Below are 24144 nucleotides of genomic sequence, written 5' to 3'. Positions count from 1 at the left end.
AGCTACAGACCTACAATCGATAAACATAAATACCAGTGAATTGAAAATGTGTCCCATCTATCTTGCTGTGCAGGTGGCAGGCAAGCAGCTCAATCTAGTCTCAGCCTAGGCTAATTATTTGATGGAAATGGTGTAGTTTATCCTCATCAACAGCAAAATATAACATTACAATGTAACACAACTCAGGTGTAGGCCTACCTTAGAAGTAATCTATGTTATTAGACTAGAGTAGCCTTCTGAGTTAAACTGTGTTGGTACTGAATACAACATAACYGTGATATATAGCCTAACTGTTAACAATAGGTAAATAGTTAACCTGCTTTTTGTTCAAGATGATTTAATCCCAATTATATGTACTCTATCACCCCTGGTATGTGTTCAAGGGTGTCACCTTGCTCCGTAGTGTAAACATTCTTCATTGCTTAAGCATATGGCACTGTATACTTTATTTTCTATTTTCTTTATTTTCCTGTACATTAGTACAGAACCAGTCAACAGTTTGGGCACACCTACTCAAGGGATTTTCTACATTGTAGAATAATAGTGAAGACATCAAAACTACGAAATAACACATATGGAATCATGTAGTAACCAAAGAATAGTTAAACAAATCAAAATATATTTTGGATTCTTCAAAGTAGGCATTCCAAGCATGCTCAATGGGTGACATGTCTGGTGAGTATGCAGGCCATGGTAGAACTGGGAAATGTTCAGCTTCCAGGGATTTTGTTCAGGTCCTTGTGACATGGGGCCGTGCATTATCATGCTGAGACATGAGGTGATGGCGGCAGATGAATGGCACGACAATGGGCCTCAGGATTTAGTCACAGTATCTCTGTGCATTCAAATTGCCATCGATGAAATACAATTGTCCTTAGCTTATGCCTGCCCGTACCATAACCSMAACACTAGCATGGGGCACTCTGTTCACAATGTTGACGTCAGCAAACCGCTCGTCCATACGACGCCATACACGTGGTCTGCAGTTGTGAGGCCGGTTGGACGTACTGCCAAATTCTCTAAAACGATGTTGGAAGCGGTGTATGGTAGAGAAATAACAATAAATTCTCTGACAACAGCTCTGGTCGACATTCCTTCAGTCAGCATGCCAATTGCACACTCTCTCAAAACTACCCCAACTTGAGACATCTGTGTTGTGACAAAACTGCACATTTTCTGGGCTTAACATGCTGTATTTGTTTGACTTATTCCGTACATACTAATTATCTTATGACCTGCATTTCGCTACACCCGCAATAACATCTGCTAAACATGTGAATGTGATCAATAAGATTGGATTTGAAGTAGTCTAAACAGTTGCGTTCTAATTTCATAAATTGTTTCAAATTGTAACAAACTTTAATTTTTGCATGAAGCATCAAATCTAATTTTATTGGTCACATACGCATATTTAGCAGATGTTATTGCGGGTCTATCTCCAACAGTGCAGTAGTATCTAACAATTCACGAAACGCACAAATCTAAAAAGAATGGAATTAAGAAATATATAAATATTAGGACGAGCAATGTCGATGTGGCATTGACTAAAATACAGTTGAATAGAATACAGTGTATATACATATGAAATGAGTAAAGCAGTATGTAAACACTATTAAAGTTACCAGTCATTCCATGTTTATGAATGTAGGGCAGCAGCCTCTGATGTGCAGGGTTTAGTAACTGTGGTAGCTGGCTAGTGATTGCTATTTAACAGTCTGATGGCCTTGAGATAGAAGCTGTTTTTCAGTCTCTCAGTCCCAGCTTTGATGCACCTGTACTGACCTTGCCTTCTGGATGGTAGCGGGGTGAACAGGCTGTGGCTCGGGTGGTTGATATCCTTGACGATCTTTTTGGCCTTCGAGTGACATCAGGTGGTGATACAGCCCGACAGGATGCTCTCAATTGTGCATCTGTAAAAGTTTGTGAGGGTCTTAGGGGCCACGGCCTCAGCCTCCTGAGATTGAAGAGGCTCTGTTCCGCCTTCACAACACTGTCAGTGTTGGTGGACCATTTAAGATTGTCAGTGATGTGTACGCAGAGGAACTTCAAGCTTTTCACCTTCTCCGCTGCGGTCCCGTTGTTGTGGATAAGGGCGTGCTCCCCCTGCTGTTTCCTGAAGTCCACGATCGGGTCCTTCATTTTGTTGACGTTGAGGGATAGGTTATTTTCCTGGTACCACTCCGCCAGGGCCCTCACCCCATAACATAACAAGGATTTAATGTTATGACTACCGTACCTTAAATGATTGGTCTTAAATTATTGTAATTATGTATACCGTACTGCCTCATTGAGTGAACATTTGCATAATATTGCAATTTAATTTCATACATTTTACTCTTATTTGACTCAACTCTGTTCTCCATCAGCCCTGAAAATATCATAACAATATGACAGCCCTATCTTGAGATATTTGACAAAATGTGTTGAAATTAAGTATCCAGACAGGTGACTTGGTGCCAATTTTCACTAGGGATTAACATTGACCAATCCGCTGACATTTTCCGATCACTTGAAAACAAGCTATCTCAGCGCAAGTCCTGTCCTCATGAAATAAAGAACCACTGTTTCATTTTAGCCTCTAACACCCTGCTATTGGCTCTCAAATGCTAGTCAAGCTCAATCAAGAAAAGTATTCTTCAAAATAAGATTTGAACCCAGGTGTGGTTGGATGCTACTTTTTCAAAATATTTTTCACAATGACTCTTTGAAATGAAGCACTACTGCATTGTTCCAGTGTGCCGATATGAGTAATGTTACCCTGGTGTTGTGGCCCAGTCCCTATAGCTGTAAGGAGAGTCCTTGTGTGCTGCTGTACATCCCCGACGGCCACACCAAGGAGATGCCCACTGCCGGCTCCAAGAGCAAGAGCCATGCCGCCACCACAGTGAGTATTGTTACCTACACGCATACTAGAGTTGCAAGGAGAGAGGAACTAACTACAGGCTCATCTCAATAATCTAAAGTGGTTTCATCTAGTTTTATCCTCCCCTTCATCTGCACTGGTCCAAAGATATAGGATATAGGAGGGCTGATGTTCACCAGACAATTTTCTATCAACTGTCATGATCTTTCTGATTAATGCAGATGGGAGAGGCAGTTGTTAGTGAAATTATATTTGACGAGTTTGAATCACTTTACATTTTTCAGATGCACCATGTATTCTTATATATTAATGTAGATTTGATTATTGTACAGTGGCTTGCAAAAGTATTCACCAATTACGGTATATATATTCAGCAATTACAGCTGCAAGTCTATTGGGGTATGTCTCTATAAGCTTGGCATATCTAGCCACTGGGATTTTTGCCCATTCTTCAAGGCAAAACTGCTCCAGCTCCTTCAAGTTGGATGGGTTCTGATGGTGTACAGCAATCTTTGTAAGTCATACCACAGATTCTCAATTGGATAGAGGTCTGGGCTTTGACTAGGCCATTCCAAGACATTTAAATGTTTCCCCTTAAACCACTCAAGTGTTGCTTTAGCAGTATGCTTAGGGTCATTGTCCTGCTGGAAGGTGAACCTCTGTCCCAGTCTCGCATCTCTGGAAAATTGAAACAGGTTTMCCTCAAGAATTTCCCTGTATTTGGTGCCATCCTTCAATTCTGACCAGTTTGAAAAATCCCCACAGTATGATGCTGCCACCACCATGCTTGGTGTTCTCGGGGTGAGGTGTTGGTTTTGCGCCAGACCGCGTTTTCCTTGATGGCCAAAAAGCTCAATTTTAGTCTCATCTGACAAGTGTACCTTCTTCCATATGTTGGAAGAAGCCCAGCTCTGTGGAGTGTACGGCTTAAAGTGGTCCTATGGACAGATACTCCAGTCTCCGCTGTGGAGCTTTGCAGCTCCTTCAGGGTTATATTTGGTCTCTTTGTTGCCTCTGATTAATGTCCTCCTTGCCTGGTCTGTGAGTTTTTTGTTTGGCGGCCATATTTTTTCCATTTTTTTAATAATGAATTTAATGGTGCTCTGTTTGAACACCGTTGAAGTTTTGTATATTTTTTATAACCCAACCCTGATCTGTACTTCTCCACAATGTTGTCCCTGAACTGTTTGGAGAGCTCCTTGGTCTTAATGGTACTGCTTGCTTAGTGGTGTTGCAGATTCTCTTGGCCTTCAGAACGATTATGTGACTGTTGAAGGTAATTGGTTGCACCAGATCTTATTTGGGGCTTCATAGCAAAGGGGGTGAATACATATGCAGCACAACTTTTCATATATATATTTTTATTTATTGAAACAAGTAATTTTTTTCACTTCACCAAATTGGACTATTTTGTGTATGTCCATTGCATGAAATCCAATTAAAATCCATTTCAATTGCAGGTTGTAATGCAACAATTTTTTTTTTTTTAAAGCCAAGGGGATGAATACTTTTGCAAGGCACTGTAGGTTTTTTAAATCACTGTTCCTTTCCTACCCACTAATATTTTCTGATGCCTTCTCTTATATTTCCTACTCCTTGTCTCCTCTCCTCTTAGTCTGCCTCCCCAGCCAAGTGCAACACCACCCCGGTCTCTGCCCCAGCCCCCCCTACCGCTAGCGACGCCGGCACCGTTTTCTCCTGCATTGTGGCTCAAGGCGAGAAGGTGCGCGATTTGAAAACCTCCAAGGCCCCTAAGGAGGAGGTGGACAAAGCGGTGAAGGAGCTGCTCTCACTCAAGGCCCAGTTCAAGCATCTGACTGGCCAGGACTACAAACCAGGCATGGGCCTGCCCGCTAGCTCCGCCCCTCAGAAGGCAGCATCCCCTTCTTCTGACTCCGTCTCCTGCCCCTTTGCTTGCGTCACCCAGCAGGGGGAGTTAGTGAGGAAGCTTAAATCCGAGAAAGCTCCCAAGGTTTGAGTCTATTTTTCTGTTTATCATTTGGTGCAATAACACCCCCAAAAACCTGACATGAAATGCTATTGTATCGTTGCGGTAACATTTTCCCAGATTTGTAGCTACTGTACATTTTTGGAATTTGTCTCTGTCTGTTAGTACGTAGTACGTTAGTTACATGTGATATCTCAGACACCACTGGCCTGATTATGACGAAACTTTAGTGAATGATGCATCTTGCCATAGATCCAGAATGTACTGAATTACACTGATTGGATGCGGAGCGTCGCTGCACAGCTATTTTCAGGTCTCTCCAGAGGTGTTCGATCGGGTTTAAGTCCGGGTTCTGGCTGGGCCAATCAAGGACATTCAGAGACTTGTCCCGAAGCCACTCCTCCATTGTTTTGGTTGTGTGCTTAGGGTCGTTGTCCTGTTGGAAGGTAAACCTTCGCCCCAGTCTGAGGTCCTGAGCAGGTTTTTATCAAGGATATCTCCGTACTTTGCTTCGTTCATCTTCRAATGAAACACCATTATGCTTGGTAATATGGAGAGATGGTTCTCATTAATGTTTGGCTCAAATCCAATACAACACATAACACTTTGTATCGTTACGTTCCCACAAGACAAACTCAATATGTTGCTCACAATCACTTGGACAACCAAAACAAGAAGGGGTGGCAAAGCCACTAGTAAGGGGTTCTAAAACACACCCACCATGGATGCCCACTAGGTTTGCCCCTGAAAACACAAACTAAATGAAAAACCCTCAACTTATGATAAGGTGTAAAAATACTATTTAGCAGTTTTATTTATGGCTTGGGGGTAGAAACTCTCTCGGATCCTGTTGGTCCGAGAGCCAATGCTCTGGTACCGTTTGCCGGAGGGTAGCAGAGTGAACAGTCTATGGTTAGGGTGGCTGCAGTCTTTGGCAATTTCTCAGGCCTTCCTCTGTCACCGCCTGATATAGAGATCCTGGAAGGCAGGGAGCTCAGCCCCAGTGATGTACTGGGCTGTCCGCACCAACCTCTGTAGCACTTTGCGGTTAATGGCGGTTCATTTGCCGTACCAACTTGTGATGCAGCCAGTCAAGATGCTCTCCGGTGCAGCTGTATAACTTTTTGAGGATCCAAGGGCCCATGCCAAATCTTTTCAGCATCCAGAGGGGAAAGAGGCACTGCCGTACCCTCTTCACGACTGTGTGGACCATGTTAGAGCCTTAAGTGATGTGGACGACAAGGAACTTTAAGCTCTCGACCCGCTCCACAACAGCCCCATCAATTTGGATGGGGGCGTGCTCTCCCCTCTTATCCTGTAGTCCACGATCAGCTCCTTGCGCTTGTTGCCCTGGCACCACACTGCTAAGGCTCTGACCTCCTCCCTGTAGGCTGACTCATCACTACCGGTGATCAGGCCTACAACCATCCTGTTGTCAGAGAACTTGATGATGGTGTTGGGAGTCGTGCGTGGCCATGCAGTCGTGGGTGAACAGGAGGGGACTAAGCACACACCCCTGATAGGCCCCAGTGTTGAGGATCAGTGTGACGGTGTTGGTGCCTAACCTCACCACGTGGTGCCGGCCCGTCAGGAAGTCCAGGATCCAGTTGCAGAGGGAGCTGTTCAGCCCAGGGTCCCTAGCTTTGTGATGAGCTTGGAGGGGACTATGGTGTTGAACGCTGAGCTGTAGTCTATGAACAGCWTTCTCACAGTTATTTTCCTTCTTGGATTGGGTCTGGGATGATGTCTCGTCGGCGGTCGTGGCAGGCTTTCTTGTATTCGTCCATGTCCTCGTCCTGTTCTTTGTAAGCAGTAGCTCTAGTCTTTTAGGCCAGGGAAGATATTGCCTATAATTCATGGTTTTTGGTTTGGATACCTTCTTACAGTCACTGTGGAGACAACATTGTCTATGCACTTACTTTACTGATGAAGCCCGTGACTGTTGTGGGAACTCCTCTATGCTATCGGTTGAATCCCGAAACATATCCCAGTCTGTACGAACAAAATAGTCTTGTATCCTCATGTCTGCTTCATCCGACCACTTCCTTATTGATTGCATCACTGGTACTTCCTGTTTGAGCTTTTGTTTGTAAGCTGGAAGCAGAAGAATGGCGGTATGGTCAGATGTGCCGAAGGGAGGAGAAGGGCTGTGTATGTGTTTCTGTAGGTAGAATAAAAGTGGTCTAGAGTGTTATTGGCCCTAGTGGCGCAGGATACGTGTCGGAWGTAGTAAGGTAGGACAATTTACAGTCTCCCCGTGTTAGTCTCTGCCCACCAGAAACACTGCCTCTGGGTGAGCGGTTTCTTGTTTGTTTATGGCCCCATTTTAAAGTTTCTTTGAGTGCCAGGGTGGTGTTGGCTTGTGGAGTGATGTAGACAGTGGTGATAATTACGGATGAGCGCTTACAATGGGGTATTCTATATCAGGTCGGCACAAGCTTGAGATCTCCTTCACACTGGAAGCAGCACGTCAGTTGTTATTTCTGAAAATACACTCCGCCTCTCCTCAATTTCACCAGGACTCTACCTCGTCTGCTGCATTTTGGTAGCCCATGAAACAAAGGAAAMGGGTCCTTAATGACCAGTGGAACTTTTGAAGTCGTGTTTAAAGTCGAAATCGACGTCAGTAACTATCGATCTGATGTCCAGAAATGCTTGGCGGGTCATTTGTGATAATAGTATGAACTTTCTGTACCAAAGAAAGTGAAGTGTGCTGAGGGGCCCCCGTGTTGAGGGGTGTGATTTGAGGGTCAGCACGGCAGATGTGTGGTTGCCTACCCTCACCACCTGAGCTGCAGTCAATGAAARGCATTCTCACATAGGTGGTTCATCTTGTCCAGGTGGTAGAGGGCAGTGTGGAATGCAATAGAGATTGCGTCATATCTGTTGGGGCGGTATGCAAATGTGAGTGGGTCCTGGGTGTCTGGGATGATACTTGATGTGAGCCATGACCAGCTTTTCAAAACATTTCATGGCTACAGATGTGAGTGCTACGGGACGATAGTCATTTAGACAGGTTACCTAGGCGTTCTTGGGCACAGGGACTATGGTGGTCTGCTTGAAACATGTAGGTATTACAGACTGGGCCAGGGAGCGGTTTACAATGTCAGTGAAGACCCTTGCCAGCTGGTCAGCGCATGCGCTGAGTACGCATCCTGGTCATCCGTATGGCCCTGCGGGCTTGTGAATGGTAACCTGTTTAAAGGTCTTACTTACATCGGCTACGGAGAGTGAGACCACACAGTCGTCCGGACCCGCTGATGCTCTCGTCTAATGCGTGGTTCTATGTGGTTTGCCTCGATTAGCGTCAGAGCCGGTGTAGTCCGATTCTATGTTACTCGTGTATCGATTTATAACTTATCACATAACGCACACACGGGGGCACACCTCCCAACAGAGCTACTAAAAAAAGATTTGGCTCCAAAATATATTTTGTCATGATTCCTCTCGTCCCTCCTGTTGCTAGTGGTCCTTTTTAGGGGGGGGCGCAATGTAAAAAACAATGGGGGGGGGGATAACGATGTATCACAATGTTTTATGGGTACTTAGTCACGATTGGACAAAAGTTGACATCGCCCAACCCTATTGTGAGCTATCAAGTTTTGATTTCCAACGAGAGGAAATCGTTGGAATTTTTCCTCATTAATCCACGCAATTACAGTTTAAATAATTGTCCAGTCGGGGGCTGCATAATTAGTGGGGGACGACATGTTTACTGTTGGCTTGTTTTTAATTGATTACATTAGATTTAGAATCCAGAGGTGAAATAGCCTCCACAATTGTAGTTCCTTCAAGTAGAACATTTCAAATGTGTTTTCTTTGTTTTGAGGTTTTCCTGACGAAAAGATATGATCAATTCATTTTTTAAACTCTCTCTCGTCTTCTCTCCAGGACCAGGTTGATGCTGCAGTCAAACAGCTGCTGGCTTTCAAAGCTGAGTTCAAACAGATCACAGGACAAGAGTACAATCCAGGGATGATCCCTCCTGACGCTGCCCCAGCCAAGAATGCCCCCACTGCCTCATCCTCCTCTGCCTCAAGCCTATATGAAAGTGTGACCAAACAGGGAGACACTGTTAGGAAGCTTAAATCTGAGAAAGCACCCAAGGTAAGGTGGAGAAGTGTTCACTAACGCTTTACTTTAACCCTGCAGGTATTGGATATTATTACGAGGTTATAATGGATTGTATAATGGACTCGTCACTCCTATACGTTTATTTAACTTATTTAACTAGGCAAGTCAGTTAAGAACAAATTCTTATTTAACAATGACGGCCCACCCCGGCCAAACACTCCCCTAACCGGGACGACGCTGGGCCAATTGTGCGCCGCCCTATGGGACCCCCGTTCACGGTCAGTTGTGATACAGCCCGGGATCAAACCAGGGTTTGTAGTGACGCCTCTAGCACTGAGATGCTGTGCCTTAGACCGCTGCACCACTCGGGAGCCCGTTATTTATGTATTATCTCTGTATTTGCTCCAACTGTTCATAACGGCTCTAAATTTTTTGCTCCTTCATCCCTGATTTCTCCTCCCTAACGTCTGTATTTGATCAATCGCTCCACAAAGGACCAGGTTGATGCTGCCCTGAAGGAGCTCTTAGCCTTGAAGGCAGAGTACAAACAGGTGACGGGTCACGACTACAAGCCAGGAGCTTCCCCTGCTCCTGCCCCAGTCCAGAGCAACCCAGCCCCTGCTCCTGCCCCAGTCCAGAGCAACCCAGCCCCCACAGCCACTTCTGGCTCAGGCATCTATGAGCGCGTGACTCAGCAGGGTGACCTGGTGAGGAAATTGAAGACCGAGAAGGCCCCCAAGGTGAGACCAACAGGAAGGGATGATAGGTTGGCATACATTAGGCACGCGTTGGATGAAATGCTTCATAAAATATTGAATGGACATCATGCCTGCTCTATTGCAACATTTCTGTCTGCAAACAGCTTTATTAATGAATTTTCGGTAGTTGAAAAGAAAGTGACATGACCCCTTTTATCTTTGTCCCCGCCCTCTCAGGACCAGGTGGACACCGCTGTCAAGCAGCTGCTGTCACTCAAAGCTGAGTATAAGCAGGCGACTGGCCAGGACTACAAACCAGGCGTGGCCCCAGCTGTCAGCCCTGCCCCTGTTCAGGCTAGCCCCGCCCCCCAGGACCAGTCTGGTTCCTCCCCTCAGGCACTCTTCACCCAGGTTGTCCAAAAGGGGGAGCTAGTGAGGAAGCTGAAATCAGAGAAGGCTCCTAAGGTAAGTGGGATTTCGTTTCACTTTGCAAACCTATGACCAAAAATGCTGAAAACGTGTTGGCGAGAAGCTATTCAGATGAGGGATACTGGACTTTTGGTGCAGGTACCTAGTATAGCTAACTATAAATAATACCATTTATTATATAAATATTTGCTAACAATTATTAATCAGATTTAAGTCTTAATATTGTGATTTAGGGGTAACCCTAATTGCTTGTAGATTGATGAAATGCCACAGGCAGACCTCATAACGCAATATAAAATGCCAMCAGGACCAGGTGGACTGTGCCGTGAAGCAGCTGCTGGCCCTGAAGACTCAGTACAAGGCCCTCACCGGAGAGGACTACAATGTTGTGGCTGCCGCTGGAGCCTCGAGCAGAGAGGACAAGAACCGCAAGGACCGAGAGAACAAGTCTGAGAAACAGGCAGGAGGAGGAGGAGGAGGGAAGAAGCAGCAAAAGGGAGAAAAGGGCAAGGAGGCCTTGTTGGGAGGCACAGGGGGAGGAGGAGATGGTGGTCCCAAGAAACAGACACGGTGAGAGAGCGGGATGGATGGATGGAGGGGAGGGCACAGGGATGGATAAATAGAAATCATTGGGACTTTAATGGAGTGAAGATTTGAAGATAGCGGGATAGATGGCAGAGATGGAGAGAGAGAGAGTGTTGAACATATAGGGGGTGTACTGCTGAATGTATGTGGTCCTGTATGGTCAGTTGGTAGAGCTTGGCGCTTGCAACGTCAGTGTAGTGGGTTCGATTCCTGCTGCGGTCACCAGTAAGAAAATGWATGGCAGCAAACATAATATTCTTACCTGTGTGGTTTGACCTGCTGCGCAATAAGCTCAACACATTGCTCCTATAAATGTTTCAAATTGTTATCGCACACAGTGAAATACCGTCAGGGCCTTCAAAGCATTCAGAGGAGGCTTAGTAATATTTTAAATGAAAATTGCGTTAAGTTATTGAACATTACTTGTTAAAATTCATTGCTTTGTCTGATGGGGAAGGGAAAATAAATGAAAAGTGGAATAGCTATTCAATCAGGATCTGGGGAGAATTTTGGAATGACAGCATGATTAGCCAAGCCGACTTTTTATTTTATTATATATATTTTCTTTTTTTATTCCCACGGCTTCCGGACCCTCTAGCTAGCAGGCTTTGATTAACGTCACCACTGTATTAAATCAGCCAGGAATTGTTGCTGAATTTCTGCAGTTTTCTGTTTGGCTAGCTGAAATAAAGGTACACTATTGTAGAAAGCTTCTCTTGGATTTAAAAGCAACAAACGGAACATCTTATGATTGACAATTTAGCTGGACCGGATGATACATTTATGGTGAGTGTTTTCACTGTTCCATATAGATGAGTTTGATTAATCAACTGGCCTCCACAATCACCCGACCTCAACTCAATTGAGACMGTTTGGGATGAGTTGGACCGCAGAGTGAAGGAAAAGCAGCCAACATGTGTCCTCAGCATACACTACCATTCAAAAGTTTGGGGTCACTTAGAAATGTCCTTGTTTTTGAAAGATAAGCACATTTTTTTGTCCATTTAAAATAACATAAAATTGATCAGAAATAGTGGAATATTTAATGGAATATATACATAGGCGTACACGGGCCCATTATCAGCAACCATCATTCCTGTGAGAATTTTATCATTTTAAAAGGCTAATTGATCATTAGAAAACCCTTTTGCAATTATGTTAGCACAGTTGAAAACTGTTCTGATTTAAAGAAGCAATACAACTGGCCTTCTTTAGACTAGTTGAGTATCTGGAGCATCAGCATTTATGGGTTCGATTACAGGCTCAAAATGGACAGAAATTGACCTTCTGAAACTTGTCAGTCTATTCTTCTTCTGAGAAATGAAGGCTGTTCCATGTKATAAATTGCCAAGAAACAGAAGATCTCTTACAACWGCAGAGTTCCTCTGTCCAGTGTCTGTGTTCTTTTGCCAGAGCTGCAAAGAAAAAGCCATATCTTGACTGACCAATACAAATAAAAAATTAAGATGGGCAAAAGAACAGACACTGGACAGAGGAACTCTGCCTWGAAGGCCAGCATCCCGGAGTCGCCTCTTCACTGTTGATGTTGAGACTGGTGTTTTGCGGGTACTATTTAATGAAGCTGCCAGTTCAGGACTTGTGAGGAGCCTGTTGCTCAAACTAGACACTAATGTACTTGTCCTCTTGCTCAATTGTGCACCGGGGCCTCCCACTCCTCTTTCTATTCCGGTTAGAGCCAGTTTGCTGCCGTTTCCAGCTACAATAGTAATTTACAACCTGAACAATGTCTACACTGTATTTCTAATAAATTGTATGTTATTTTAATGGACAAAGAATTAGCTTTTCTTTCTAAAACAAGGGCATTTCTAAGTGACCCCAAACTTTTGAAAGGTAGTGTATGTGGGAACTCCTTCAACACTGTTGGAAAAGCATTCCAGGTGAAGCGGGTTGAGAGAATTCCAAGTGTGTGCACAGCTGCCAAGGCAAAGGGTGGCTATTTGAAGAATCTAAAATTGTTTAACACTGATTCCATATGTGTTATTTCATAGTTTTGATTTGATGTCTACACTGTTAATCTACAATGTAGAAAATTGGAAAAAATWAAGTAAAACCCTTGAATGAGTAGGTGTGTTGCTAAGAAAACTCAAATGTATTAGTTTTAAACTAACTTTGAGTAATCGATTATACTCCCCTAGCAAACAAACTAATCGATTCTGAAAAACCTCCGTTGAACTCATCAGTGATGTTCTATTTTTTATTTATTTTTTTATTTTTATTTTTTTCAGCTTGGCTGCTGTGAAAATTTTGACTTAAGTTAGCTAGCTAAAAGTTTGGCCTTCAACCTTGTTGGCTCAATTATGAAAAGTTAAAAACGCATTACAAAGTGTATCAATATTTTTTTTGTTTTAGCAATACTAATTAAGTGCTGTAATTGTGTGTTTGACTTGATCTGAATGAGCTGGGAGTGTATTGCATTTTTAAAGAATAATCTCATGCATGTAATGGTGGTTTGGGATGGCAGGCTGTGGCCAGATGAGATTGTTGTTGCGTGCGTGTGAACACAYAACATTTTTGGACTAGACTCTACCACACTATCTACCAAGAGTTTATATTTTTCGTAGCYGTCGATTTACCACCACAAACYGATGCTGGCACTAAGAACGCACTCAACGAGCTGTATAAGGCCATAAKCAAACAGACTGATTACCAGGACCTATACACAGAGCATGCGCTGACCAACTGGCAARTGTCTTCACTGACATTTTCAACCTCTCCCTGACCGAGTATGTCATACTTACATGTTTCAAGCAGACCACCAATAGTCCCTGTGCCCAAGAAAGCAAATGACTATCATCCCAAGCACTGACGTCGGTAGCCATGAAGTGCTTTGAAAGGCTGGTCATGGCTCACATCAACACCACCATCCCGGGAAACCCTAGACCCACTCTAATTCGCATACCGCCCCAGCAGATCCACAGATGATGCAWTCTCTATCGCACTCCACACTGCCCTTTCCCAACTGGACAAAAGGAACAGAATGCTGTTCATTGACTACAGCTCAGTGTTCAACACCATAGTGCCCACAAAGCTCATCACTAAGCTAAGACCCTGGTACTAAACATTGCATTGTTGGTTAAGGGCTTGTAAGTAAGCATTTCACAGTGTTTCTGGCGCATGTGACAAATAAAATGTGGTTTGATTTGAGCTGGGCGATATGGAGTTGAGGGCTTTGGCTGTGTAATTGTCATGAATTACATAGGCTATTTGGCATGATGATTAACTTAGGAGCCATGCTTCTGAAGGCCAAGGCCCAATAGGCACAGTCYGCTACTGATCACACAACGTAAACCAAATGCAAAAAAGCACAGATCAGAAATAAGACTTTAAACTCACTATAATCTGCACTGTGATTTAATTGGAAAATGTACTTTAACATTATAGGTTCTAAGGAGCTGATTATTTAACCTGGGTTAAGTAAACTGAGCAATGCAAGGCATTGGATAATATGCCTTCCCATYGATTTCACATTTATTGGTTATTTTGCTAATTTCTCACTGCCATTTGCWCATGCAAAATGTCACCCTAATGATGTACGTGTCTTTTCCTAATTCAGACTGGGGCTGGAGGCTAAGAAGGAGGAGAACCTAGCTGATTGGTACTCTCAGGTGAGTGTGTACTGTGCATACAGTGCCTTCAGATAGTATTCACATCCCTTAAACTTTTCCACATTTTGTGGTTAAAAAGTGGGATTAAAATAGATTTATTTGTCATTTTCTGTCAACGATCTACACAAAATCTCTGTCAAAGTGGAAGAAAAATTCACGTTAGAATCACCATTGGCAGTAATTACAGCTGTGATCTTTAGTCTTTCCACACCTGGATTGTGCATAATTTTTCTTCTTTTAATTATTATTTTTTTTTTTAATTCGAGCTCTGTCACCATTGGTTGTTGATCATTGCTAGACAACCATTTTCAGATCTTGCCATAGATTTTCAAGCAGATTTAAGTCAGAACTGTAACTCATCCACTCAGGAACATTCACTGTCGTCAACTCCAGTGTAGATTTGGCCTTGTGTTTTAGGTTATTGTCCTGCTGAAAGGTGAATTCTTCTCCCAGCGTCTGGTGGAAAGCAGTCTGAACCAGGTGTTCCCCTAGGATTTTTCCTGTGCTTAGCGCCGTTCCGTATCTATTTTATCCTGAAAAACTCCCCAGTTAACGATTACAAGCATCCCCATAACATGACGCATCCACCACTATGCTTGAAAATATGGAGAGTAGTACTCAGTAATGTTTTGTATTGRGTTTGCCCCAAACATAACATTGAGGACAATCAGGGGAGAAGGGCGTTGATCAGGAAGGTGACCAAACATAACATTGAGGACAAAAAGTTAATTGCTTTGCCACATTTTTTGCAGTATTACTTTAGTGCCTTGTTGCAAACAGGATGCATGTTTTGGAATATTTGTTTTCTGTACAGGCTTTCTCCTTTTTATTCGGCCATTTAGTTTAGTATTGTGGAGTCACTACAATGTTGATCCATCCTCAGTTTTCTCCTATCACAGACATTAAACTCTGTTATTGTTTTAAAGTCACYATTGTCCTCATCGTGAAATCCCTGAGCGGTTTCCTTCCTCTCCGGCAACGAAGTTAGGAAGGACGCCTGTGTCTTTGTAGTGACTGGGTGTATTGATATTTATTTCTKATCCAAAGTGTAATTAATGTTAAATTCCTGTTTTAAGTTTCCCTATATTTCTGTTATTACRGTGCTATTACTCTGTTATTAGTGCGCCTGCGCGGGTGTCTCTGTTGATGGGCCCGTGTGCAATGGCAACCATGCATTGTGGAAATACGGTTTAGTAAACGTTGTTCAACTGAAACCTAGTCGTTGTCATAACTTCATCATGCTCAAAGGTATATTCCAATGTCTATTTTTATTATTTAAAAAATGGACCCATCTACAAATGCAGTGCAGTCGGAAAGTATTCAGACCCCTTGACTTTTTCCACATTTTTAAGTTACAGCCTTATTCTAAAATGGATAAAGACTTTTCCCCCCTCATCAATCTACACACAATACCCCATAATGAGAAAATCATTTTTATTTTATTTTTTTACTGAAACTGAAACATCACATTTACAGTATTCAGACCCTTTACTAAGTACTTTGTTGAAACATCTTTGGCAGCGATTACAGCCTCGAGTCTTCTTGGGTATGATGCTACAACCTTGGCACACCTCTATTTGGGGAGTTTCTCCCATTCTTCTCTGCGGATCCTCTCAAGCTCTGTCAGGTTGGATGGGGAGCGCTGCTGCACAGCTATTTTCAGGTCTCTCCAGAGATGTTMGATCGGGTTCAAGTCCGGGCTCTGGCTCGGTCACTCAAKGACATTCATAGACTTTTCCCGAAGCCTCTCCTGCTTTGTCTAAGYTGTGTGCTTAGGGTCGTTGTCCTGTTGGAAGCTGAACSTTCGCCCCAGTCTGAGGTCCTGAACGCTCTGGAGCAGGTTTTCATCAAAGATCTCGCTGTATTTTGCTCCGTTCATCTTTCCCTTGATCCTGACTAGTCTCCCAGTCCCTGCTGCTGAAAAACATCCCCACAGCATGACGCTCCCACCACCATGCTTCACCGTAGGGATGTTCCAGGTTTCCTCCAGACGTTACGCTTGGCATTCAATCCAAATGGTTATCTTAATTTCATCAGACCAGAGAATCTTGTTTCTCATGGTCTGATGTGCCTTTTGGCAAACTCCAAGCGGGCTGTCGTGCCTTYTTTACTGAGGAGTGGCTTCCATCTGGCCACTCTACCAAAAGGCCTGATTGGTGGAGTGCTGCAGAGATGATTGTCCTTCTGAAAGGTTCTCCCATCTACAMAGAAACTCTGGAGCTCTGTAAGTGACCATCGGGTTCTTGGTCACCTCCCTGACCCCTCTCCCCCGATTGTTTTGTTTGGCCAGGCGGCCAGCTCTAGGGAARGATTTGGTGGTTGCAAACTTCTTCCATTTAAGAATGATGGAGGCCACTGTGTTCTTGGGGACCTTCATTGCTACAGAAATGTTTTGCTTCTGTTCCCTAGATCTGTGTCTCGACACAATCCTGACTCAAAGCTCTACAGACAATTCCTTCGACCTCATGGCTTGTTTTTTGCTCTGACATGCACGGTCTTGAATCTRTGTTTGAAATTCACTGCTCGACTGAGGGACCTTACAGATAATTGTATGTGTGGTGTACAGAGATGAGGTAGTCATTCAAAATCTTGTTGAACACTATTATTGCGTCCATGCGACTTGTTAAGCACATTTTTACTCCTGAACTTATTTAGGCTTGCCATAACAAAGGGGTTGAATACTTTTGCCATTTCAGCTTTTCATTTTTTATACATTTTTATTATTTCATTTTTTATTAATAAAAAAAAAAACTTTTTGACATCATGGGGTATTGTGTGTAGGCCAGTGGCAAAACAATCTAAATTGAATCCATTTTAAATTCAGGCTGTAACACAAGAACATTTGGGAGGAAAAATCAAGGCGTGTAAATACTTTCTGAAGGCACTGTATATGAAAGTGATGTTTTTTGTTTGTTTACGAGTCAATAAGGTTTCCCTTCACGTGCTCCCCATTTACCCTTAACTCTGCCCTCCACCTTCCCTCCTCCCCTCCAGGTGATCACCAAGGCAGAGATGATTGAGTACTATGACGTGAGCGGCTGCTACGTGCTGCGACCCTGGTCCTACTCTATCTGGGAGTCCATCAAGGAGTTCTTTGACCGCGAGATCAAGAAGCTGGGTGTGGAGAACTGCTACTTCCCCATGTTCGTYTCGCAGGCTGCCCTGGAGAAAGAGAAGTCCCACATAGCTGATTTTGCCCCAGAGGTGTGTGTGTGTTGGGGGGGGTGATGGGTGTTCCTGACATCTTGTGGTGAGATGTGGTATCGGTGTGTATCGAGCCCTATTGGAAATCCTGGTGCTGTCTCTTATACACATCTAGATGTGTATAAGAGGGGGGGTGATGGGTGTTCCTGACATCTTGTGGTGAGATGTGGTATCGGTGTGTATCGAGCCCTATTGGAAATCCTGGTCCTCGCCCTTTCCAGTGATTTGTGTGTGTGTGTGTGAGACCACCATTTTGTCTTTTTGGAATGCTCAAGAAGATCTCCTTTTAAAATGATTTGACACATTTGTAGTTAACTGTGTTTGTGTCTTCTGGCCTCAGGTTGCCTGGGTAACACGGTCAGGGAACACTGAGCTTGCCGAGCCCATCGCTGTCCGACCCACTAGTGAAACTGGTAAGAGACACACACCTTCCCACCTTCTGTCAGTCCGTAAGGTTGAACTTRATGCATTGCATTTCCAGATGCTTTTCTCTGTCTCAAAAGCTTTATTGTATGGGTGTATATCATGACACAACTGCTATATTTTTTATCCATGACGCTCACCACTTCTACCTGGTCTCTCTTCCATACATTTCTAAATGTACTAATTGACACTGACCCATAGGGTGTACCCATGCCTGGGTAGACGGTAATCCCAAATGTGCACACAAGGGGCRCCCTACTAACCCATGTGTTCTTCCTTCCTCTTTTTACAGTGATGTACCCTGCCTACGCCAAATGGGTCCAGTCCCACAGAGACCTACCTATCAAACTCAACCAGTGGTGCAACGTTGTGGTCAGTGTCCACTCCACTAATGATCATTGTCTCGTTCACCATCATCGTTTGGGTCAATTCCAGGGGGAAAAAATCTAAATGGAAGAGCCCAAACGTACTTGAAATGGAAGACGCCTCACCATGTCCAGTGTTTCCACGGTCTTTTGGCAGAACCCTTTAGGATAACTTAACAGAATGGATCCAGAGTTTCACTCCTCTCGTTTTCTCATTTATTTATTTCTTCATCTCTCCGTCAGAGGTGGGAGTTCAAGCACCCCCAGCCCTTCCTAAGGACCAGAGAGTTCCTGTGGCAGGAAGGACACACGGCTTTTGCCACCAAAGAGGAGGCCGCGGAAGAGGTAACGAGGTCATTTTTTATTTTCAGCTGTCCTTGAGACTAGAGTTCTTAACTTTTCGGTCTTGAATGTTGAGTTTGGACTTGTCATGTCTGGAGAGTGCGTTCAAACAGTATTTGAAGGCAGACTCRGTAAGTCTCATTTACGCCRTTTGTATTTATGACATATCACTGTCGGAGTGACAAAACAAACACMCAGGTAAGATGTCATAATGTGCTCGGAGAGTTTTCGAGCAGTAGCTGAGCCAGCCACCCTTTGATCAGGCAGCTGGTGTTCGAATTTGCGTGTAGCCTACAAGCGTGTAAATATCTATAAGCAGTAAAATGTCATTATCATTTACATCGGCAACGGTAGTGGCTTAATCGGCTTGATCTCTTGATCTCCAGCTAAACTAGCTAGCTAGCTTGCTTCACCTACCAGTAGTAGACAGAGCTGGCTTTCGTTATTATTATCCGCTCAACTAGCAAGAAAATATTCTCAATCCCTTGCTGAATGAAAATCGCCCACAATTCCAATTTTGATTTAGAAGTTCAAGCTAGCAACATCAAATCCTGCGCATCATCAGCTGTTGCACACAGACAGACGCACAGACCGATTGACAGCCAGGAGCCAATGTTATTAACCGTTACAACATGCGTTTGTCAGCTAAATTACACTTTTATTCTTTATCACTCATTTGAAATGAGTCTCGTTTGTAATTCTAGGGATATAGCTAGATATATGTATTGTTGGGTGTTGCTGTAGTCGTGGATGGTTCAGAAGAAAAGGGAACATGCAACAGAGAAATGATCAATTGGCCTGTGTGTCATAATTACTTGGAGAAATCTGACCTGCAATTTGTGAACAAAGCTACTGCTCTTATCATTCGTAAAACCGTCATTTTAATCACTTTGAAGTGACCCAAATGGMAAATGAATCTTTCATCTATACATTTAGAGGTGTATAAAACCAGAAAGAAGTGACATATTTGGGGCTCGAGTCTGGCTTTAATGTTTTGGTATAAGTTGAATTAGGCACAGCTCAAGTATTTGAAAGTGTACGGTTTTGTTGAAGTTAGTGTTTCCTTTGCACTGGCCAAAATGGCTGCCACAGTTTACCTGTAGTTCATGGGCCCTGCATGTTTTTTTTACATGGATTCTGGGGATACGTTTGTACTACATACAATCAGGATGAATATGATACGATAAGTTTGTCAGCTAGTTAGTACCTACCAGTTTCAGGACATTTTTTCCCCCTCAACATACCTTTTGACCCCCCCCCCCCCCACCCCCTTTAGTCTTTTAATAAATACTGACTCATCTTCTCCCCGTCTGTGTGCATGTGTCCAGGTGTTACAGATCCTTGACTTGTACGCACGGGTCTACGAGGAGCTGATGGCCATCCCTGTGGTAAAGGGCAGAAAGACCGAGAAGGAGAAGTTTGCAGGAGGAGACTACACTACCACCGTGGAGGCCTTCATCTCTGCCAGCGGCAGAGCCATCCAGGTACACTTATAGGCTGCCGCCACATTTGGATTTTGTACCACAAAATTCCGGATTGAGACCGTAGTTGTTTAATGGGAGTAGGTGTACGCAAAATGTCGGAAGGTCCTATAAAATTGCTGGAGCCTTCAGCCATAAGTTCTTATATCCATCACGTTCATTCAGACATGAATTGAATTAAGCCCATCTGAAGTATTTGAAAGTAAAATTCAGTGCTTCCTTTATAATGGACAGCACTGGCCAAAATGTCTGCCACAGTGAACCTGTAGGTAATGGGCCTCACATCTTATTTTCCATGGACGATGGGGATACATTTGTACTACGGACAATAGGGCCTATTTGTTGATTTCAGATTTTTCCTATCTTTTCCTAGCCCTTTGTAAGCAATCTATAGGAAGTTCTCCTAAAATGGCTAGAGCCTTCAACAGTTCTTGCCCATGGTTAGTTCTGACCCAAGGGGGAAGAGGCCTAATAGAAGACTAGGGTGAAACTTGGCATCTTAGCCGAAAAACCAAACCAAAGTCACTAGCTTCTAATGCAGTTTTATAAAGCACAGTTTAACACACTCTATCAGCAAAACAACCTCTTAGGGACACTTGTATTGATGTTTAAGTAAATGTTTCCTCTTCCTCTCAGGGTGCCTCCACCTTTCTATCAATTAATCTGAATGTAAAAATATGAATCATAAAATATATATATAAAAAACAAGTTAAATGGTTCTCTTTCTCTCAGGGTGCCACATCCCACCACCTGGGCCAAAACTTCTCCCGGATGTTTAACATCGAGTTCGAGGACCCCAGGAAGCCGGGCGAGAAGCAGCTAGCCTACCAGAACTCGTGGGGTATCACCACCCGCACTATCGGCGTGCTCACCATGGTACATGGGGACAACATGGGCCTGGTGCTGCCCCCCAGAGTTGCCTGTCTCCAGGTATGTTTTGATTTACATTTTGATTMCACCTTTWTTTTACCAGGCAAGTCAGTTAATAACGACTGCCTGGCAAAAGGTAAAGAATTTCACCTTTTTTTTGGCCCTAGTCAAATTCTATAACCCTGCATTTTCTCCTGCTCTTCTCTGCCAGGTGATCATCATCCCGTGTGGCATCACAGCCTCCCTGCCTGAGGCTGAGAAGGAGTCTCTGCTGGCCCAGTGCTCCAAGTACCTGGCCCGGCTGCAGAGGGGAGAGACCCGGGTAAAGGCTGACCTCCGAGACAATTACTCTCCCGGCTGGAAGTTCAACCACTGGGAACTCAAGGTAAAACCACCACTCATGGTCTTGTGTGGCTCCACAACGTCAGGGTCGTGGGTTCGGTTGTCACTGGAGTCATACACTAAACATTTTGCACTCACTGCACTGTATGTCTCTTTGGATGAAAGTAGATCTTAAATGGTGTATATTATTATTATTATTATTATTGTTGTAATAATCCCCCAGAACCCTTTTCTAGGTGCATTAGAAAGTTTGCAGCCTTGTCTCATTCAGTGCTTCCTCTAAAATGGACCGCACTGGCCAAAATAGCTGCCACAGTGAACCTGTAGTTCATGGGCCTCATGTAACTTTTCCATGGATTTTGGGGATAAATTTGTACTTCTGACAATTGGTTGATTTCAGGGATGGATAAACTTCTCGTCAGTCCAATTGAAAGGAAACGTCTGCATCTCTATCCTCTCTCTCTCCTTCGCTTTCTTTCTTGCTCTCCATCCTTCTCTCTCTCCACCCCTCCTTCCATCCCTCTCTCTCAGGGCGTGCCCATTCGCCTTGAGGTGGGTCCTAAGGACCTGAAGCAGGGTCAGTGTGTGGCCGTGAGGAGAGACACGGGGGAGAAGATCACCCTGCCCGAGGCAGACACCGAGAAGAGACTCATACAGCTACTGGAGGACATCCAGACCAACCTCTTCAAGAGGTATGCGTATGCTGATCCACACCCACCTACTGGAGGAAATCAAGGCCAACCTCTTGTAACACCCACAATCCCTCTCATTCTCTCTCGCGCTCTCTGAGCTACTGCACAGGTGCTAACATACACACACACACACACACACACACACACACACACACACACACACACGTGTGACCTGTCGAATCCTGGACTAATATTTAACTTTTCTGTGTCGCAGGGCATCAGACGACTTGAACAAGCACATGGTGGTAGCAGACTCTATGGAACAGTTCCAGAAAGACCTGGACCAGGGCAGGGTGTGTTACGTTGAAGTTTGTTTCTGTTAGATTCCCAATCATCAGATGAATCGTTTCCATGTCTGGCTGGCTTAAGTAATATTAACAAACTGACTTACATTTTTTTTTTTTTATGTTGATAACCACAGATTGTCCAGATCCCCTTCTGTGGAGGCATCGAGTGTGAAGACTGGATCAAGAAGACCACTGCCAAGTAAGACTCACTCAAGTACCACTCAATGACTGGGATGCATGCTAACATTCACTGACTATACCAAACATTAGGAACACCTTCCTATCAAGATGCATTATCTGCTCTGAGTGAAGTGTTACCAAATGTAGAATGAAGTTGATAAAATCGGTCACCTCCCTAACCCCTAGCCCCTCTCTCTCTCCCCCTCTCCAGGGACCAGGATCTGGAGCCCGGTGCCCCMTCCATGGGTGCAAAGAGCCTGTGTATCCCCTTCAAGCCCCTCAAGCCCCTGCAGCCGGGTCAGATGTGCGTCAGCGGCAAGGAGGCCGCCCAGTATTACACCCTGTTTGGCCGCAGCTACTAAATACAGTCTTAAGTGGCCTCCTCTCCTCGATCTGGGATATGAGAGAGAAGCGGATAGGTGAAAGAAAATACTTGTGAACAAAGATTTGTTTTCACCTATCATGCGCTTTCGAATCAGCAGAGATGGAGAAGAGACGAGGAGATGAAGTCTCTTTAGACTATTGAGATACACCCAGAGTCAACACCTTGTCGTGTGTTCCTTTCCTTTTGACCCTAACCTTGCAATGGTGGCCTAACCCCTCAAGATTGACAAGACACTCTCCATAGTCAGCTATTTTCTCCCATTAGCCCCAAATGTAACAAAAATGACCTTTTCTTTATACCCAATGACACAATCTTTATATTTTTGTTCYTTTCTCACTCCCACCCTACCTTATCTCAGGACCTTTTCCGGGTAGGAAGATGACATGGTTACTCAGGCAAGATATTTCAGTATCTCCCCACTAACTGAACTGATAGCGTAGCTATGCTATAGGTGGGTGGTGAGGGTTGACCCCTGGCGGTTGTAGCCACTAGCCACATTTGTCCCCAGTACAAACTCATAGGAATACTGCATACAACATGGAATAATGGACTATCACATACATGTAATTACCTGTACTCTTGAGTTCCTCTAACGCAATTCTAAGACTTTTCTATAATAAAGGGATTCTCAAATTCCACTGTATAGGCATTATCATTTGAGAGCTGTTTTACCTGTACATTATCTGCACGTAATCTGTAAAAGGATGGATTGTGTTGATGATCGTCCAAGCGAGTGCACACATCAGGAGGAAGAGGGACTTGTTCAGGTGCGGACAGGACAGAAATATTTGTTTTATGTTCAGGTGTGGAAAAGTGAAACTGTCCACTTTCCCAGAGTTTTTATTCACATTACAAATGAATCAGTGATTCCAAAGTCAGGCAGTCAATTGAGTTTTATTTTACTATTGTAGGCTACAGTAATTTTTACCTCAATATAATTGATTTGTAACATCATGCACAATGATGTGCCAAATATATGATTTACTGCATTGTTATAGATCGGGTATTCCCAACTGGGGTACACGCAATGCCGTCGGGTGTACGCCAAATAAAAATATGATTCACATTTAAAAAAATAAAAAAATAATAATAATTTTTATTAGAATAATTCTAAACATTTTCAAACGGGGCTATACATTTGGGTGAGGTTTTTTTCTCTCGCCCGATTAGCCTTGTTTCACTGCCAGAAATAAAATTAAACCATCTAGTGTTCAGCGAAATAACAACATAATGTCAAATACAAGTAGCCTTGTCAAATACAAGTAGCCTAGTCAAATAATTAACATCCAATCACATTAACTGTTACACTCTCGCGGGAATTCCACTAACGGTACATATTTAGCCAAACAT

At 43.8% G+C, this 24144-nt stretch overlaps 1 protein-coding gene, 2 non-coding genes and 1 pseudogene across 3 annotated transcripts in view; all 4 read left to right on the top strand.

Annotated features, from left to right (window-relative positions):
- LOC112080463 (bifunctional glutamate/proline--tRNA ligase) overlaps positions 1-23432 on the top strand; it is a 67571-nt gene extending 44139 nt beyond the window's left edge. Inside the window, exons 17-34 of the mRNA XM_024146249.2 lie at positions 2776-2884; positions 4479-4835; positions 8703-8918; positions 9380-9625; positions 9821-10048; positions 10320-10582; positions 14172-14223; positions 17218-17427; positions 17768-17840; positions 18143-18222; positions 18459-18560; positions 19886-20041; positions 20771-20968; positions 21120-21293; positions 21782-21942; positions 22157-22235; positions 22364-22428; positions 22621-23432. Coding sequence (XP_024002017.1) covers positions 2776-2884; positions 4479-4835; positions 8703-8918; positions 9380-9625; positions 9821-10048; positions 10320-10582; positions 14172-14223; positions 17218-17427; positions 17768-17840; positions 18143-18222; positions 18459-18560; positions 19886-20041; positions 20771-20968; positions 21120-21293; positions 21782-21942; positions 22157-22235; positions 22364-22428; positions 22621-22771 — 2920 coding nt within the window. The 3' untranslated portion in view covers positions 22772-23432. The remainder of the gene's footprint in view (positions 1-2775; positions 2885-4478; positions 4836-8702; positions 8919-9379; positions 9626-9820; positions 10049-10319; positions 10583-14171; positions 14224-17217; positions 17428-17767; positions 17841-18142; positions 18223-18458; positions 18561-19885; positions 20042-20770; positions 20969-21119; positions 21294-21781; positions 21943-22156; positions 22236-22363; positions 22429-22620) is intronic.
- On the top strand, positions 19595-19723 carry LOC112080465 (small nucleolar RNA SNORA5; annotated as a pseudogene).
- Positions 20227-20369, top strand: LOC112080464 (small nucleolar RNA SNORA5). The gene has a single exon (XR_002896188.1). It is a non-coding gene; the product is annotated as a small nucleolar RNA SNORA5 (small nucleolar RNA).
- Positions 21502-21638, top strand: LOC111969595 (small nucleolar RNA SNORA5). The gene has a single exon (XR_002878016.2). It is a non-coding gene; the product is annotated as a small nucleolar RNA SNORA5 (small nucleolar RNA).
- Positions 23433-24144: the final 712 nt, after the last annotated feature.

This window comes from Salvelinus sp. IW2-2015, unplaced genomic scaffold (assembly GCF_002910315.2).
Source record: "Salvelinus sp. IW2-2015 unplaced genomic scaffold, ASM291031v2 Un_scaffold16326, whole genome shotgun sequence".
Taxonomy (NCBI): domain Eukaryota; kingdom Metazoa; phylum Chordata; class Actinopteri; order Salmoniformes; family Salmonidae; genus Salvelinus; species Salvelinus sp. IW2-2015.
This window is presented reverse-complemented; position numbering and strand designations above follow the sequence as displayed.